General features: G+C 42.7%; 1 protein-coding gene across 1 annotated transcript; it reads left to right on the plus strand.

Moving 5' to 3' along the window:
• Positions 1 to 214: 214 nt before the first annotated feature.
• On the plus strand, positions 215 to 17712 carry LOC311192388 (cardiac-enriched FHL2-interacting protein). Its single transcript, XM_084264850.1, has 3 exons — positions 215 to 286; positions 10845 to 11022; positions 12856 to 17712. Exon 3 carries the CDS (start codon positions 13032 to 13034, stop codon positions 17577 to 17579), a length of 4548 nt encoding a protein of 1515 aa, XP_084120976.1. The 5' UTR covers positions 215 to 286; positions 10845 to 11022; positions 12856 to 13031; the 3' UTR covers positions 17580 to 17712.

A 17712-nucleotide genomic window follows, 5' to 3' on the forward strand; every position in this document is an offset into this window, starting at 1 on the left:
CATGATAACTATTTAAATACATTTTACTAACTTTGGATTCCTTGCTCACTTCACCTGGCTGGGCAGGTCTGCAAGGGCTCAAGGGTTAGCTCCTCTGCTTTTATTGTTTTATTTATTTTTCAGTGGTTCTTTCTATTAAGATAACCATGGTCAGAAGAAGAGTCTGAAACACATAAATAATGGGAAGTGCTAATAGTAAGCAGGCTGCTGTAAAATGTACTGGGGCTTTGACTTAAGGGAAGAAAAGCCCTGCACTGTCCCTGATCAGGAAGCTGGAGCACAGAAGGTAAGGGGAAGTGTATGGCTGTTTTTAAAGCAGGGAAATAGTAAAGAATGGTGGTGTCTGAGCATGTGAATGTGTGTGCACTAAGGGATCAGTTGTGTAATTGATCAAATAAAAGAAATCAAGCAGCATTTATATCTGCTTTTCAGTCATTAGAAGGTCTGAAAAAATACTGGACTCTATCTGAGAGTCGGTGTGTGGAAAGACACATACACATAGATTTGTATGCAGTGATTACTATTTATGATATATAATTGTTTGATAAAGGGGTATGATCTTTTTAAAAGACTACTAAATTGCTGTGAAGCTCCATTTAATTGTCCTGAGCATAGTGCTGTAAGCAACTTTAAGCAAATATGCATTGATTTTATTTTCTAGATTACTGCCTACAGATAAGATACTCTTAAAAACTTCAGTAATTTGCATAGGGGTTTGAAGGCATTTTTATTTCTTTTTTATGAACAAATAGGAATAGGATAATTTAAATATTTTATAGAGAGCAATTAGTATGCTAGAGAGCCTGAAAAAGTAAAATAGTTCAAATACCTAGGCACTGCTAAGAGGCCACTATAAATGACTGTGACTATGACTTGTATCCAATTTTAATCACTGGAAAAAAATCTTAAATGGCATAAGCTTTTCAGAGTCCAGTTGTTGCAGAACTTCTTCATCTGCCATCCCCAGGAATGCAGCAGCAAAATAAGAATGGAAATAATTAAAATTGAGCTTGAGAAGCCAAACTACTCATGCTTTTATAAGTGGTCTTTGAACAAACAATCCTATCAAATCTGAATAGGGAAAAGTTTTCCAACAGCAGGCCAAAGTAACTGTACAAAGACTTTGTACAGTATCAGCTAGAGGTTTCCTCAATAGTCTGCCGTTGCTGAGAGGCAGGCCAGTGAGAAGGAAAAGTGAGAAGAGATAGAAGGAGAAATAAACTTTCTGGACAGGTTCAAAGTATTTTCCTTTGTTTCTTCAAGGAACTGACCATGTAAAAAGCAAATGCCCTTCGTTAAGTGCTTGAAGGATAAGGCCCTTAGAAAATACTAGCAAATAAAAGATTCCCAGTATGTTGGAGCCCCAAAACAACTAAATTTCTTCATCCTTCCACGTTTGTCACTAGGAAGGTCTTTACATACATACATATTCACAACTTATTTACCAAAACAGTTGTAACAGACACTCACCAGTGAACTTGAAGTCCACAGCTGAGTGGAAGTTTGCAGGTATAACCGCATCCCCGCACTGCAAACCAAAACCACACAGGAATTTCGCTCTGTAGCCTCCTATTTCTAACTGCTTCTCTGAAATGTTTGTCTTGTCTGTCCTTGCATTACTAGAGCTGTGCATTACTGTAGTTGTGCTACATGAAAATGTAAATCCCTCCAAGACCAGAAAAAAAAATCAACTAACCCTATGATCCAGGTTGAGAGAAAACACCACTCGTCTCTGTCAGCCTTTCCTTTTAGTCTAGCTGAGTTTACAGCCAGAAAATTGCTGTCAGAGACAAATTTTGCAAGTGGTTTAAGTGGTTTCTAGCTGCAGGCTTTGCTGGTCTGGCTTGCCTGCAGCTTGAGTGCCAGGTCACACAGAACGTTGTTTGCTATAAGTGAGCGGGTGAGTCTATTGCTTTCAGAGCTAGCATGCATTGCTTGAGGTAGTGTCGCGTTTTGGGACCAGCGGTCTGTGAGCCAGCTGACAGGTGTAGGGGAAAAGGAACATAGTGGGGGCAGCATGTGTGCACTGATAGGGGAACTTTACCCTTGAGAAAAGGTTGTGCCTCTTCAATCAAGCCTACATATATTTTTGGGTGGGTCGGTGGTTGCTTATATATACATATGTAAAGGTGGGGGGGGCTTTGGGGCTATTTTGTGTGTGTGTATTAAGCTTCGTTTGTTGTGATTACGTTGCTGCTTGCCAGGTTTTTATGGCTTTCAAGTGTGCATGGCCAGGGAGGCTGCCACTGATAACCCTGTCCCTTAGCAGCCCCAGAGAAACTGAGGCAGCATTGAAGACATAAGGGAACAATGCTTCCCTAGATGTAAGATTTCCATCTACCTTGGGTTCCCCTGCCAAATGATCCTCTTTGGACATGTATAGAAAGCAGAGATTTAATTATAGTCCTAGGGTTCTTTATCATCCATCTCCTGTGCTTGCAAATAATGATATACAAGAAGGCATTATCTAGTAATGATTAATCTAAATAGTCTCATAACAGTCAGATCAGCCTTCTTATGAGCCAAGCAGGTCAAACAGTGATGCATCTTTATTTTCAGTCTCTCACATAGCAATATCCTAGTAGTTTCAGGGATGCTTTCCCTGTTACTTATACACTGTGCCTTAGGTTTTTTTGGGAACCGTGATAGGGCTATCACAGTCAAGTGCATGAAGGACACCTAACTCATAATTTCCTCTTGGAAAAGATAGAGGTTAAAATCCCTGTATTTTTTTAGAAAAGCCTCTAAAAGAAATGCATGTGACACCTCAATATGCAGAGTCAGCAAACAGCACTATCTGGCAGATTACAACTACTGCAGATCCTTGCTCTCAGATGTGCCTCTGTCTATCATCTTTACCTGGACCAGACATAACCTGTCATATATTAAGGCCAGCTTGGCTGGGCTGTAAGCTTCATTATAGACCCTTGTATAATTCTGCATGCTTCCGATGGCCCTGGCTCTGTTGAGATGTATTTGAGGTGTATCCCTGTCCCCATCCTTTACGTTGTTTCAGCTGATAGGGCTCTGTTGGGCAGCAATTGGAGTAAGTGCCCGGGACTGTCTGGGATGTCGGTGCAAAAGCAGCAGTACGTTCAGAGGGAACCAGACCCCACAAGCTGCATCCGGGATTTGTGCTGGAGCAGTGAGGAAGCATTCCTAACCATGATGCAATTGTTCGCCAAGACTAGTTGTTTTGACTGATCTGCTTTTAAGGAGTGACATTAGGACTTGGTCTGTTTCTCTAAACATGAGAGTGATTATTTGAGCTACAGGAGTTGTGACCAGACCTGTTAATTGAATGAAGCCATAGACACATAGGTAGAATGCCACTTGGGGTGTGAGGCAGAATTGAGGAGCAGGGTGACAGCCCTGGGCTGCAGGTGATGTTATTGCCTGCCTACAGGTTTATTTAGAGGGTCTGGGGGGTGCCTGGAAAAGCACTGCAATGACAGCATCACTGAGGCTGTTGAGGAACTGATTCAGCTAGTTATTGGGGCCTCCTTTATGGAGGAAGTGTAAATTCTGCTTAAAATTCCTGTTATTTCCCTTTCTGTCTTTTGCATGTTTCCTTTACAAGAAATGCCTTAACATATCAACTGTAAAATAATGAGGACATGCCTTGGGGAACACACCATTAACTCATAACAATAAATAAATCTCTGAATAGGAAGATCGAATCTTCATTTCCTAAGGAAAGAAAAAGAAGTCCCTGTTGCATAGTGAAGAGGGAACTGGAAAGAGATTTCTTCTTGCTCAGGATGAGACCACTGGCCAGATTTTGCTCCTCAGAAGAAGGGAAATAGAAAAAGATACTTTGAGGGCAAGGGTGGGTGGGTTTCCCCCTGCCCCCTCTAAGTTCTCCCATAACTTGCTGTCCCATGGCCATCTTCTAGATAAGAGGTGGGAGTAAGGCAAGCTCTAGCTTTTTCTTCAACTGGAATGGCTCTGCTGTCATCACAAATGGTTGAAGAACAGTTTGTCACTGGAGGAAAGATGTTATACAAATAGATGGTTGTGTGCTTGAGTCATGTGCTCTGGCTTGTATATGTGTTTATTTCCCTCCCTGCCACACTGTTTGCTCAAGAGCTGAGCTCACTTGACTGCACTTGAAAGCTATAGCAAGGTGTAAGTAAGAAATAGGTCTTTCTGCAGCCTCAGCCAGAAAACCTTGAAAACCAAAGTCTCCACCCTCTATTCCCCACTCTGGTACATATACCTATTTGCCTTTGGCAACATAAGACAGGTGATTCAGGATATTGCATGTCCTTAAATCCTGTAGAATTCAGTGGGCTATAAACCACTTAGAACTTCAAGCAATTTTGAACCCATCATCTACAAATGGCTTGAATTCTTTTTTTTTTTTCATTGTTTTTGTTAAGCTCAGAAAAATCCTTGCACAAACTCTGGATGTATCCAGAAGATACAAAAGAAAGGAGCAGGTGAGACTCCCAGTAAGAGAATAATGCTTGTTTTCTGCAAGCCTGTTATTTCCTGAGTCTGTATCCTGTGTGAGTGGGTGTGGGTCAGACTCTCCTTGTCAAGAAGCTTAAATGGCCTAAGTGTAAACTTGACAGTGCAGATGGTATCAGTGTGCCGGGCTGATGAGGAGGGCAATGTAAGTGGGGGATGGTTTCAGATTCCCCAGCCTGGAAAGAGAAGTGAGGTATAGCTGGTTGATAGCTGCAGATTCCCTTGTGTAGGTCACAGAGAATACACCTGCTTCCCTCTTGTGTCTAGCGTACTTGCTGGTACCATTACAATTTTCCCATGACAGGGGCTGGGATTGTCAGGCATGCTCTTTTATGGGACATCCAGGCCATTAAATTTATTTTCTTGTCCATGTGTTTTTCTTTCCTTCTCTCCTTGTCATCTCCAATCTCCAGCTAATGCCACGCTGTGGTACCATACAACTTTCTACCATGGGAAAATTTCCTTTCTTCCATTTGGGAAGTGAAAACGCAGAAGTTTTCATCCTCTGAGCCTTGCTTGGGACTAAATGAGTACCTGTCTAATCAGCCACAATCCTGTCAGTGTTAAGAGGAGGGGCTGTACCAATGCAATGTCAGTTGTCACCTTGAACTAGTGAGGGAAGGCTTGAGTCTTCATGATCTCAAAGAAAGGTAAATGTATTGGGAACTTCAGGCAGAGCTGAGACCTTTGCAGCAAGTCAGTCACCTGCAAATTCATATGGACTGGGCTGTAGAATATAGTGCCAAGTTACAGTTGAAGTTTTGGGGGGGGGGGTTGTGCAGAGGGTCATAGTAAAGTACCATGCCCTATGAAGGGCAGTGGAAGGTATGTTTTTGCCTTAACTGACAAATGTTGTACTCTTCCTGTATGATTCAGAAAACATAGATTTGTTTCTCTGTCCTGCCACAGCTCAAACACAAGTCAGTTAGTTGAAGCTGGGCCTTAGCTGCTGATCTGTAAATGAGACAGAAATCCTGCTTGCAATGGGAGCATTTGTAAGGATAAATAGCCATGAGGTGTTCATTTACCATATTACTGGGGAGCTGTATAAATATCTCAGTATATAATGACTGACCTAGTTACAGACAGTGGCCTTTTCCAGTCAGACATTTAATGCCAAGAAACGCACTGTTTGGGTTCAGTTGCTCAAATGTCACTTGTCTGTGCTGACTTCGGGTCATGGGAGGAGCATCATCACTTTGCCTTGTGATTCTTGTAGGCTTGTGCTGTTTGTCAAGTGCTGCACCTGCCCTCTGCCTGTGTTAGTCATGTGCTCTGTGCCTTTTGACTTCCTCCATCATTTCTGCATGTTACTGGCTCTTCAAAGGCAGTAGATAGGCATCAGGTAATGGAAGGAGTACACAGGAGTTACAAGAAGGTCTCAGTCCAGATACAACCCGTTCTGAGAGACATCTCCTTCTTCCAGACTTGACAGGCCTCTTGGCAGGATGGGACATTTGGAGGACGGTGAGAAAGGCAGTCCAGAGACCAGCTGGAAATAACTGTTGAGTCTTTGCCATTGAACCAGAAAGGGAAAGGTAGAAAGACTTGCCATGATTCCCCATAGCTGGCACAAGCCATCTCTGTTTCTCCCATTTTACTTCACACGAGGTCTTCATCTCTCAGTGCTTGAAGCTTTGTGGTAAGCACTCCAGCTGGGGCCTGGAAGAGGTTCACATCCTATGGGGAAAGGACAAAGCACAGGATACATAATACAAGGTCATTAGCTAGGTGCACCCCCCTCCTTGCATTTGTGCTCCCCCAGGTTGCCCTAACTTTCCTTGAGCTGTGATTCTGAGTCCCCAGATCCAGCTCCCACAGAGACAGATACAGTAGCTTCAGCAGAGCTCACTGAGAGGAAAAGACTTTAGCTGTCTTCAGAAAAAAATATTTTGATTAAACAAATAAAATCACAATCATATTAATTTTAAGGACATTTCCCCTAGAAAGATAACTGGAATTATTTTTATATATATATATATAATTTGGAATATTTACTTAGGAAAATTTCAAAGCAAGGTCACACTTTCTGTTGCAAAATCATCAGAGTATTGTTTGATGTGGAAAATAAAAAGAAATATTTCTGTTACTATTAAATAGCATATACCTTTTCTGATTTAAGGACAGTAATAATATATGATATTTTAACTGCTATGATATATATTATGTGCTACTTCTCTATGGCCTATAGTGAAGTAACCTGAAATGAAAAGGTATTTTTTAAAATTCTGAATGAAATTTTGAAATGTATAATTTAGTTTCTCTTCAGAATCTTTAGTCCATGTGAAATTTTGAAAACCATCTATATAAGAACATCTTCCCATCACCTACACACTCACATTTCTAAAAGATTATAGTGTCTATGGGATGGTGATTCAGATCAGCCAGCCAGCTCTGCTGGTACAGTCTGGGACTGCACAGCATCTACCACAGCACTCTGAGGTGTAGATATTCCAGTGAATATTGCAGAGAAGAGCAAAATTACTTTATCCCAAGTGCATTGCTATTGCCAGTGGTGAATGATTGTTGTGGTTTAACTCAGCAAGCAGGTAAAACAACCACAAAGCTACTCAGTCACCCCTCCATGGGCTATTACTCATGGAACAAGATAAAGTTTAATAGGAAAGAAAAGGGGAGAAGAAAAAAAAACCCAAATAAGTAATGCACAGCAAAATTGCTCACTAGCTGAAATCAATGCTCAGCTAATTCTTGAGTCAAACCACCTCCCAAACACCTCCCTGAGTTACACACTGAGCATAGCATCATATGGTATGGCATATTCCTTTGGCCAGTTTGGATCAGCTGTGCTATCTGTGTCCCCACCCATCTTCTTGGGTGCCCCCATCTTCTTGTTGCAAGGCAGGATGAGAAGTCCTTGACTATTTGGCAAGAACTGAAACCACCAGTGTGTTATCAACATTATTCTCATCCTAAGTCCAAAACGTGGCACTATATCAACCACTGTTAAGAAAATTAACCCTATCCCAGCCAAAATCAGGACAGTGAAACCTGTTGGAAAATCAGAATTGCCCAGAGGACATGATTTGTTGGCACAGCAATATGGTATCAGTTCCAAATCCCTTCGCATGTTGGTCTGAATGCCACATGGGGGTGAGGTTTGGCTCTTCAGAGATGTTGGGATTTCACTTTACTGTGGTTACAGTTACTTATGTAGCCTTCTGGATAGTGCACCAGTGTCGGCTTAGGAAGTAGATGTATTTAGAGTCACCAATTCTGTTCTCAGTTATTCTACTGACGTCAGTAAAATGACTCTAGATTTATACCAGCGTAACTGAGAACAGAAGTTGGCCTAAAGCCAAGAACAGTTTCTCCTTTTCTCTGGCCCAGGACAAGCTGTTTGAGCCACAATTTTTGGGCCAAATCCTCAAAGGGAATGGACCCCCGTCTACACTGGTTTGGTCCATGGCTCCTTCACCTTGCTTCCCAGTGCAACGATGAGAGATCTGATGCTAGAATAGCTGAGGTCAACTTGTTCTATGCTAGTCATTTCTGCCACTGTTTGACACAGTTGTTTGTGCTAATATTGCTTGTGCTAATAGTGTTCACCTTATGACCATCTTCATCTAGAAATTGGCTTTCTCGACGGTTTGGGGAAATGTGGCTGGAGCACCACTGTCCCTCTTGCCAGGCAGCTCTCCTCCTTGCTGAGGGTGTTGTAATCCTCCCCTCCTCAGAGAGGCAGTGTGCCTGGAGCTGCCCCAGGCAACAGGGTAGATTGTAGGGATCATTTGGCTCGACACAGCCCAATATGACCAGCCCACATTGTCCAAGCAGACCAGAGCAAGGGATATTTATGTATTTTCCTATTTCCTATGGCAAGAAGCACTATTTGTCATAATAAGCCCAAAGCAGCAGCAGCAGCATGTGTATGCATAGTGCATGCCATTGAATAAACCTCAGCCAGCAGTCACCACTGGGCTCTGAGTTTGGGCTGGAGCTGTGAATGGATGTGATACAGAGCACACTACATGAAGAAACAAACCCACAAAGATTTTAAAAAAATAAACCTTCCCTCCCTTTCTCTTCCTTTCTCATCCTCAAGGAGAAGGCCGTGCTGCTGACTTCAGACTGCTATGCAACTCCTAAGGGACTGCCAAAATGCCACTGCGATGTATCATGGCACAACATTTCAGCCAAATACCAATGCAAGGGGCGTGGGGAAACCAACCAGCCCTTTATATATTGCAACAGCAGTGATGTCACACGCTCCAGCCAAATTTGCTGGTTTGCCCAGCTCCTGTCTAATGAAAAAAGTTGACATTCAGTCTGTGCCAGGCCAGGAATAGTCTCTGTAATTTAACCTCCTCATCACAACTTGCTAGGCACTTAAAAGAGCCACTGAAAAAAGCCTCCTATTTAAAAGAGAGGGAAGGTTTGTTTCTGATTAAGCTCCTTGAAACCTGTACATCCATGCAGGCTTTTTCTGTAGCTTGTATCAGATGATGCCTACTGCAAACACCTTGCATATTTCTCAGCATTTCCCAAGCAGTTCCATATGCCCAGCGTTGTTTTTCTCTGTCTTGAAAATAACCTAAATTTAGGAATCCTTAAAAGTTTTAAGTAGATGAACCCTGACCCGATCTCAAACACTGCTCCTTGCTTGCTGGCTGTCATATTTGTCCAAAAAAAAGTAAAGAAATGGGACTTTACCAGGTTATTAAAACATCCATGAACAGTTTTTTCACCCAAAGTTCAGAAATTCCTGTCATACCTATACAAGGGATAGCCAGATCAGTACAGTGCTGCTGTTTCAATCCAGTCCTGCTAATGATCTGCACCTTAAATGTTTTGTGTCGATACAGCTTTCTCAGCTCGAAACATTACACTGCCCAAGTACTAGTATTATGGCCAGGAGAGGCAAGGATCATCACAAGGGTTTCAGAGACAGTGGCAGTTGATATTCTTTTTTAATCAGTGGGGCTGGGGTTTTCTTGTAACAGTGACTCCATCTAGGAAAATAATTGCTGAGATTACATCATGATCTCCATGTTTATTGTTACCCTCCTCACTTTTCAGTGAATGCTCTCAGTTTACAAGGGACAAGATGTTTCTTCAGACCTCTGTCTATGAGATCTGAAAGCCAAGCTTCCTCCTAGTTCAGGCACCACCACCGATAAATAGTGATAAACATTGTGCCGCTGGAATTTAGTCAACAGCCCTGTTGATGAGTGAGCCAGAACATAATCACAATCTCCCATGGCTGTGTTGGCTTTGCACAGTTAAGAGTAGCACAGAAGCAGTAAAATTGTAATTTAACCTCTAAGCAAAGAGATAACTGAGTGCATTTCTTTGCAGTGAGGATGCCCTTTAAATCTGGCTGCACCAGACATAACACTGGGGCTTTTCTCTTTGCACTTCTTTTTTTGTGCTTTTTTTTTTCCCCCTCAAACAGCCCACAAAAAGCTCTGATTGATACAGGCTTGTCCCCGAAGTACATCTTACCTAAGGAAGGCTTAGGAGACCATCCCAGTGGGTGAGCCCTTCTTGCCACTTCTGCAAGTGTGTTTTGAATACCATGAGCTAACACAAAAGCTCCCTTACAGGAGATCTTTGCTTCAGGAAAATCTACTGTAACCACATCTATGTGCTATTTGCATTACTTTAGGGCCAGGCAGTTTCCCTTGTAGGAAATGGATATATTCTTGCAAAGATTAAACAAACCAGCCTGAACCTTGGGGATCTCCACAGCAAAAGGACAGCAGCAATGCACATTCACCATAGATGAGCTTTCCTTTAGCTTCTCCTGACTCTCGTTCATGCGTGGAAGCACAAAGATGTTTTGTTTACTGCCCTTCACCATCCCAGCTGCCCACCTTTCCTCTCCTTTACAATAGGGACAGTGAAAGGGATGGACTTTCAAAACTCAGCCGTATTAGTTCCCAGTCCACCAGACTGACATCTATCTGTAGTTGTTGACAGTAGGAAATCATATACAGGTGAAGGCACACATTTTCCTCTGCAGACCCTCTGAAAGGGTGGCATGGCAGGGATGTAGACAGCAGCAGGGAATAAGTCATCTGGCACCACCCCTCTTTTTAGCCTGGAGGTCATGCAGCCTTTTCAATGGGCAGGCTGCCAGGAAACCATTGCTCACTCAGCTGTTAGTCCCTGCTGGGGCTACCAGACAGTAATGGAGGTTCTGATACTTGTTTGCTAGGAACCTAACTGTGACACGAGCTACCAAACCCTCAGGGTATCTGCTTATCACTCTGGGATGGATACCTGTCTCTTTTGGTAAGAAATCCTGTAAATTATTCCTGAAATGGTTGTAAAATGTGAATGAACAGATATATGAATGAATGCAGCATGAGACAGTCTTCTGATCATGCAAACAAATGTCTTGTTTTCAGATCGCAGAGTTCGCTTAAGATCAAAAAATGCTGAAGGTTGGAAACATCCCGGGACACTACTTCTGTCAAATCTACATCACTGTGCTATTTCTTCCTCCTCACTAAAGATGGTCAGGAATGAAGCCAAATACAAGCATGAGAGGAAGTTCTAAAGATGAGAAGCCAAATTACATGGCTGGTATGTACCCGTACTTTGCGCTCATGTAACAATTCATAGCCAAGAGCAGGATGGCCTTTGATTTGTCTTCTCTTTTTTTCTTGATGCATTATGCACAAAAATATATGTGCAGTGGGGAAAGTGAAACTCACTTTTGAAAAATCTTTGTACAAAGCTCATTTCGTTTCTGGGGTAAGTATGTTGTAGGTATGCATAAGTCTAGGTATTATATGGCTGGAAGGAAAGAATCAAGATTCTGTGATACTTTGAGTCTAAAAATAGGTTGGCTGCTGGTTTGGGTGTTTTTAATAGAGAAGGAAGATGAGGAGATTTCATTTGAAGAAACAATTTAGCCCGAGTAACTCAGGTGATTAAACCCTGTTTCTCTGACTTTTCATACTTTGGCCAGCACTGAGTTGTTACAGGGAAAAAGGTGTCCTGTCAAAGAGTCTCACTGAGATGGGCCAAAGTAGAAACATGGATTAGGACAGCTAGAGGAGCTGAAATCTGGATCTGGGTTTCATTGCTCAATTCTACAGTGGATCTAAGCTGATATGGAGACAGCTGTATAGAAGCTTGAAGCTGCTGTAGATGTGAACTGTGGTGTTTTAGCTTATAGCAAGTTAATGATGCAATTGTACTAGGAGATAGAAGTACAGGTCAGACTTTCCTTAAGGAGTCATAGAGGACTTCCCTTTCAGTTAGCATTTGAATATGCTTTTTAACTGAGTCTCTGTAATTTAGCTCAATCCCTTGAATGTGAGAATAAGTATCTAAAGACTTTACACAGTAAATTTTAAAGAGTTTTACTGTGTAGATTTTCAAGTATACCTGAAAAGGCTATTTTGCTTACATTTGTTCCGTCCAAAGATTCCCCCATCCTTTCTTCAGACTGATATGAAGATAGACAAAAAACACAATGCTGTGGGCTCTGACTGTGCATTGTAATCAGGGATTATTGGAAGGCTGTGTTATTTTTGTGTTGAATGGGTTACCTTTCTCTCAGCAATTCTGGGACTGAAACCAAATGTTCCCTGTGCTCCTTTAATGGGCCTGCCAGAGTCCCCTAGGCACTCCTGCCTTCTGCTGGCTAAACTGATATTAGCAGCCTCTTCAGTTTCAACCATATCTGGATGTGGGGTGGCTAAAGGATTTTAGCCCAGCAATATTTGCTTGGAACATGTTAATGAACAGTAAATCATCTTTCCTTGTGGTGCCATTTTCCACTTTCTTAAACGAGGGTTCTTCTCAGAGTAATTGTCAGAGCAAACTTCCAGCCTCATACAAGCAGATTCATCTCTATAGACTTAATTTTCCACACTCATGAGATAACAGATGAGTAAAAATAAAATCTTCTATAATAACTTTATTTTTCACTAAATATTTTTTTGCATTATAATTATGATATCTTGCCAAGTAGGTTTTATCAACCTTTCTTTCATTAAATAATGTATCTTCCTTTTTATTACTAATTCTCCCTGGTAAAAAAAAAAAATGGCTAACCTTCTTAGCTAAATACATACACAGCGCTTGGAAGTGTTTATGGTTGGAGGTATGGAAAGGAAAAAACATGAAATTTGGTGGTTATATCCTTACTTAAGAGCCCAAGTAAAGAATCTGAGATGAAAACATTGATTTTTTTTAATGGCACCTGCCAGAAATTAAACTACCTACCAAGAGATACTTGAATTGACAAAAGTAACAATTATTTTTCATGCTGCTTGTTGTGTTGCTAACATCTTGTTTAGAATACATGAGGAGCAAATTAGTCATGCACTGACATATCTGGAAAGTGCTCTTTGTCTAAAAGTGTTAATATAGAGAAAATGTAATTTATATTTTTTGGCTTTGCAGAGAAGAAACTTTCCCTCAGCTATTCAGTAAGATGAATTGACGTGCAGCAGCACCGTCTAGAGGAATCACTCCGTGCTTGTGAATTTCAAACAGCTGGAAACACCCTATACAGTCATCTGCCTGTTTGACACCTCAAATTAATCTTTTAGATAATTCATCCATGTCTCCCATGAACAATGCAGGGAAATAAGAAACATACAGAAGGACATAGTGACTCCTCAAGTATTGGGAGTCTCCTGGATGACACAGACAGAGAGGTGAGCAGTCTCACAGACCGGGCTTTCAAAAGTTTGTGTGTGGCAGAACTTGAAGACTCTTACAATGAACCAGATCTTGCCATTTCACCTGACTTTGCCCTCCAATTCTCTGCTAAATTTCACCCAGGGACGTTAAACCACACCATCAGGAAAAGCAGTGTCTGTAACAAGCTAGCAGCAAGAAAGAATGAACATACAATATGGGCTTCAACATTCCAGCAGTTACCAAAGTGTACTCCAGAGGAGAAAAGGATTGCTAAAAATGACACCTTTGCCATGGAAAGGAAAAAGCTGAATTTACCAGCCCCTGGTCCAAGGAACAATAAACATGTTTCAAAAGTGTCCTCATTGATTAAGACATTTGATAAGACTGCAGACCAAGGGCCAGGAGGTTCCCTGATAGCCCTTAAGCAGCCCATTAAGAATAGCTTTCAAAAATGTAAATTAAATCATGGAAACAATATGGCTTGCTGGGATGAAGCAGACATTTTAAGCATACACAAGGAACTTTCTGAATTTTCTGAGGCTAGTAGTCACAGTAGTCACCATCTTAGCAGCAAACATGAGCCACAGAAAAGACCTAATAAATTAGACCTGAGTTACTGTGGCTCTGATAGTTATTACCCTGTGCTGATTGAGATGTCAAAAGTAGCCAAGTCAAATTTTTCCCGTTCATCTAAAAAGGCTTTAAAAACCAGAAGTGTGAAAGTTAATGAGCCAGCAAAAAAAGGTAATTTCCTTCACAGTGAGAACAGTGCTTTTGAGTCATGGAATGTTCATCATAAAAAACTGAATGAAAAAGAGGAATTTGTTGGTATAAAAACTAAAACGGAAGGTCTTGCATACCTGAAAGAAGCACCATTTATCAAAGGATCCCACACACATGAACAGAAATTACTACCTGCCAAGATCTCTGTTGCTAAGAAGCAGGAGAAAAATTCTCAGGTGGAGCCAGCTCCACCAGAATCTTCCTTTAGCATCCCTCTCCCAGCCGTTTACGTACCTCAGGGCATCCTCCCTTCAGAAACTGAATTGCCTGCTCTTCCTCCTGCACCCCCGCCTAGGATCCACATGCACCAGGGTCTTCCTCGGCAACCCCCTGTCCCACAGATGCTCCCTCTTCCACCCCCCACCCAGCAAGACCATCCCCCAGCATCCCCTATCCCTGAAGCCCCTCCTGTACCACCACCCCCTGTGCCAGCTCAGCTTTCCCCCCCAGCTATGTCCCAAGCCTCTGTCTCACCCCAGTCTGTATCCTCCAGGATGGTTTCACCCTCACCCATGTCCCAGGCACCCAACCCACCTTCACAGAGACCCCTGGCCACCTTAATTGAAGAGGAGACCCTCAGTCCCCAACCAAGTAATAGCTGTCCACCCTGGAGGAGACAGAAGACTACAAAAGGGGTAGCAGAGAAAGAACAGACCTCAAAGGAGAAGTTCACAGCCAGTGATGAGACGGTTTCTTTGTCTGAAAAGGCGACTGGTGCTGAACCTGCTCTGGATGTGACTCCTCTGGCTAAACAGGTAAACTCCCCTGGATCAATCAGTCCCTCTTTCAACATCACCGAACTCTTAACACCCATTATACCACCAAAACAGGAGGTAGACCCTGGGGAAAGTGAGCTAATCCCACTGACGCCCCCTCCCACTGAGAGTGTGGCAGTGACAGACCATGAGGGGAGTATGTTTGGCAATTACACATCTCGGGATAGTTACAAATCAAAAGCATCGAGTCTGTTATTCAACTTGAAGGACGTGCGTAAACGTGTTAAAAGCATTTATACCCCTTCTCCCCTGTTAAGAGCCTTGGAAGAGAAAAATAGAAATAGGGAAAATACACAGGAAAGTACAAAAATTAATGCCTCGCTCTCAACTTCACAAGAAAAAAGTAACAAAAATATTGCAGAGAAAGATGAATTGGGTGATATAGCCTCCGTATTGCCTGGCAGTGTTCACGAAAAGGACAATAAAACTGATTTAACTGGACATTTTACAGACAATTACCTGACTTTGAGTTCACCCCAGACAACAGTGGAACGTTTATTTTACCAAACTGGAGACACCTTGCAGCAAAATGAATCAAAACATGAAGGGCTGGATAAAAACACCGGGGATAATAAAAACTTCCCCCTGTTCAGACATGAAACAAATGAACCTGATTTAAGGAAACGTCTGCAGTATCCAGCACTGAAAACATTCAGCAGAGACACTGCAGATACAGCAGCTGGGCAGCCTGTGCAAAACCCCAGTGTCAAGGATGAGGAAAATGAGAGACAGGCTGCTAATGTGAATGAAGGATTTGCTTTCAAAACGCTCCCAAACCAACTCTCACCAGCAGAGGATGTGACTTACAGTGACATCCAAACCAGTATGGTGGTAACTAGCCACGAAGCACAAAGCAAAAGAAGCAGTAGTTCATCAGAGCAATCTTTTGTCTCCACAGTAGAGCAGCCACTTCAGGAGGAACTGTTTCCACTGGTGCCCCTGATGCAGAAGGCATGCCTTCAAGAAAGCCAGAGGACTAAGAGTGAAACGGATACAGGCAGTAAAAAATGCCCTAAGGAGAGAGGGAAAGAGACTGGGGAAGATGAACTGCAATATTATGCTTGTATCAGCTCTGGTACTGATGCAGCAGAGAAGGAGGTTAAGATTACTAAGAACGAACAGAGTAGCTTTATGAAAGAGAAACTAAGGAGAGAGATAATGGAAGAGGCCAATAGCGTGGATTCTGCTTCTGACAGTACAAAGGTCATGTCCATCCCCAGGTCTGAGGAGCCACAGACACCCCCATCTTCAAGTTCAACAAAACCCAGTCTGTTTATGATTAAAGATAACACATTCAGGTCACCCCAAGTAATAAGGGCTGTCAAGCTGCCCCTGTTCAGGTCCTTTTCCCTGGATGATACAGTAAGCAGCAGTTATAGGGAAATGGAGTGTAGGTTTGTACGCCCAGCAGAGCACAACAAGCAGCACTGGAACATGTTGCATGCCCAGGAGGTAGGCTGGTTGGCACTGAGGAGCAGAGGGTTGCAGAATGTGAAAGATGGAACAACCAACAGAGGGAAAGAGCTCAGTGAACCTGAATCTACTTCAGCAACACTGGATCCTGGTCTTCTGAAAGATACAGAGAGCTCTTCTTTAGGGAAGCTGATGGAAGAAGATGAAGAGACTTGTGCTTTGTTAAATAAAGTAGGGAAAATGAATGAAGAAAGTGTCTGCAGAAGGAAAGAGAAGCCCCAGACTAGGAAGGCAAGACACAGCTTAACACAGCCAACTTTAGGTCTCGGAAACAACCAAGCACAAAACAACCCCAGCTATCCCACAGAAAGAAAGGCAAATTACTTTAAGAATCAAAAGTTATCTAATCGCAGAGGTGGCTCTTGTACAAAGAAAATAATCACTAGGGAGACCATTTCTCCTATGAGTGCCTCCATATCAGAGGACAACACATATTCTCCCATATGCCATGAAGCTCTAGAGGACTTTCTACATACAGAAGATGCACCAGTTTTCTTAGAGAGTCTTACATGCTCTGCTGTTACAAGCCCCAGGTCAGGCAGCACAATGTACTCTGCTGCTGCCAGTTCATCATCAGACAAGCCAACAAGAGAGAGAGAGGATATTGTAAACTCTGCCTTGTTAAACACGGCACTAAAGAGCCAAGCTGATATGCCTGCAGAAGAGATACTTGATTCGGCACAGAGGAATTTGCTGTCTGATTCAGCAGGGGAAGCTGAGAAACTGGAGCCCAGGGGACTTGGGGAGAGAGCAGCAGGCAAACCTCCTGCGGTGCCACCAAAAACAGAAAAGGCTATGCGGCGGGCCAAAAAGCTGGCCAGCAGGACAAAGAAAATGCAAGAGCAGCAGAAAAAACATCAGACTGAGCAGACAGGTGCTGTAGGGAGAAATTTTTCTCATTCTGGAAGACTCGGCGGTACACCAGCAGTAAGCCCTTCACCCTCTTCAACCCAGCGTAAAATCCTTCAAGACCCTGACTCTGGCCAATACTATGTAGTTGATTTACCAGCTGAAGTTAATTTAAAGACATTTTATGACCCAGAAACTGGCAAATATGTACAAGTCTCAGTCCCTTCCTCGGAAAGGAACTTATACCAGCCTCCCTCTTCAGAAATTATGAATTCTCCCTATGCTTCCTACCCTAGAGTGCTGCCTTTACCAGCTTCATCTGTAGCAGTGCTGAAGTCACCTTCTCAGCTATCCGAGCCTACCTGGTTAATGCCGCCCCTACCAGGAGAACCAGCTGAACTACCTGAAGATGGCCATCAGGACTCCAGATATGCCGCATCTGTGGATGCTCAGCCCTGTATTGAACCAGCCACTTACCCCTACAGTCAAGATGATGAAGAAACTCAAGTTCACTTACAAAAGGACATGAGCCCAACCCCAAATACTGACATAGTGTCCTTCACTGATTTAGATGATTTTGCTGCTGAAGGAGTATCTTGAAAGCTGAAGTAACAAAGTATGCCAGGTAGTGTTTTTAAGAACTGTTTGGACAGACACATGCACACAAAAGCACATGCAGGTTTGATGTTTATGCAACACTACATCTGAATCTCATTGTGATTTGGGAAGGAAA

Source organism: Gallinula chloropus (genome assembly GCF_964237585.1).
Source record: "Gallinula chloropus genome assembly, chromosome: 5".
Lineage (NCBI taxonomy): Eukaryota > Metazoa > Chordata > Aves > Gruiformes > Rallidae > Gallinula > Gallinula chloropus.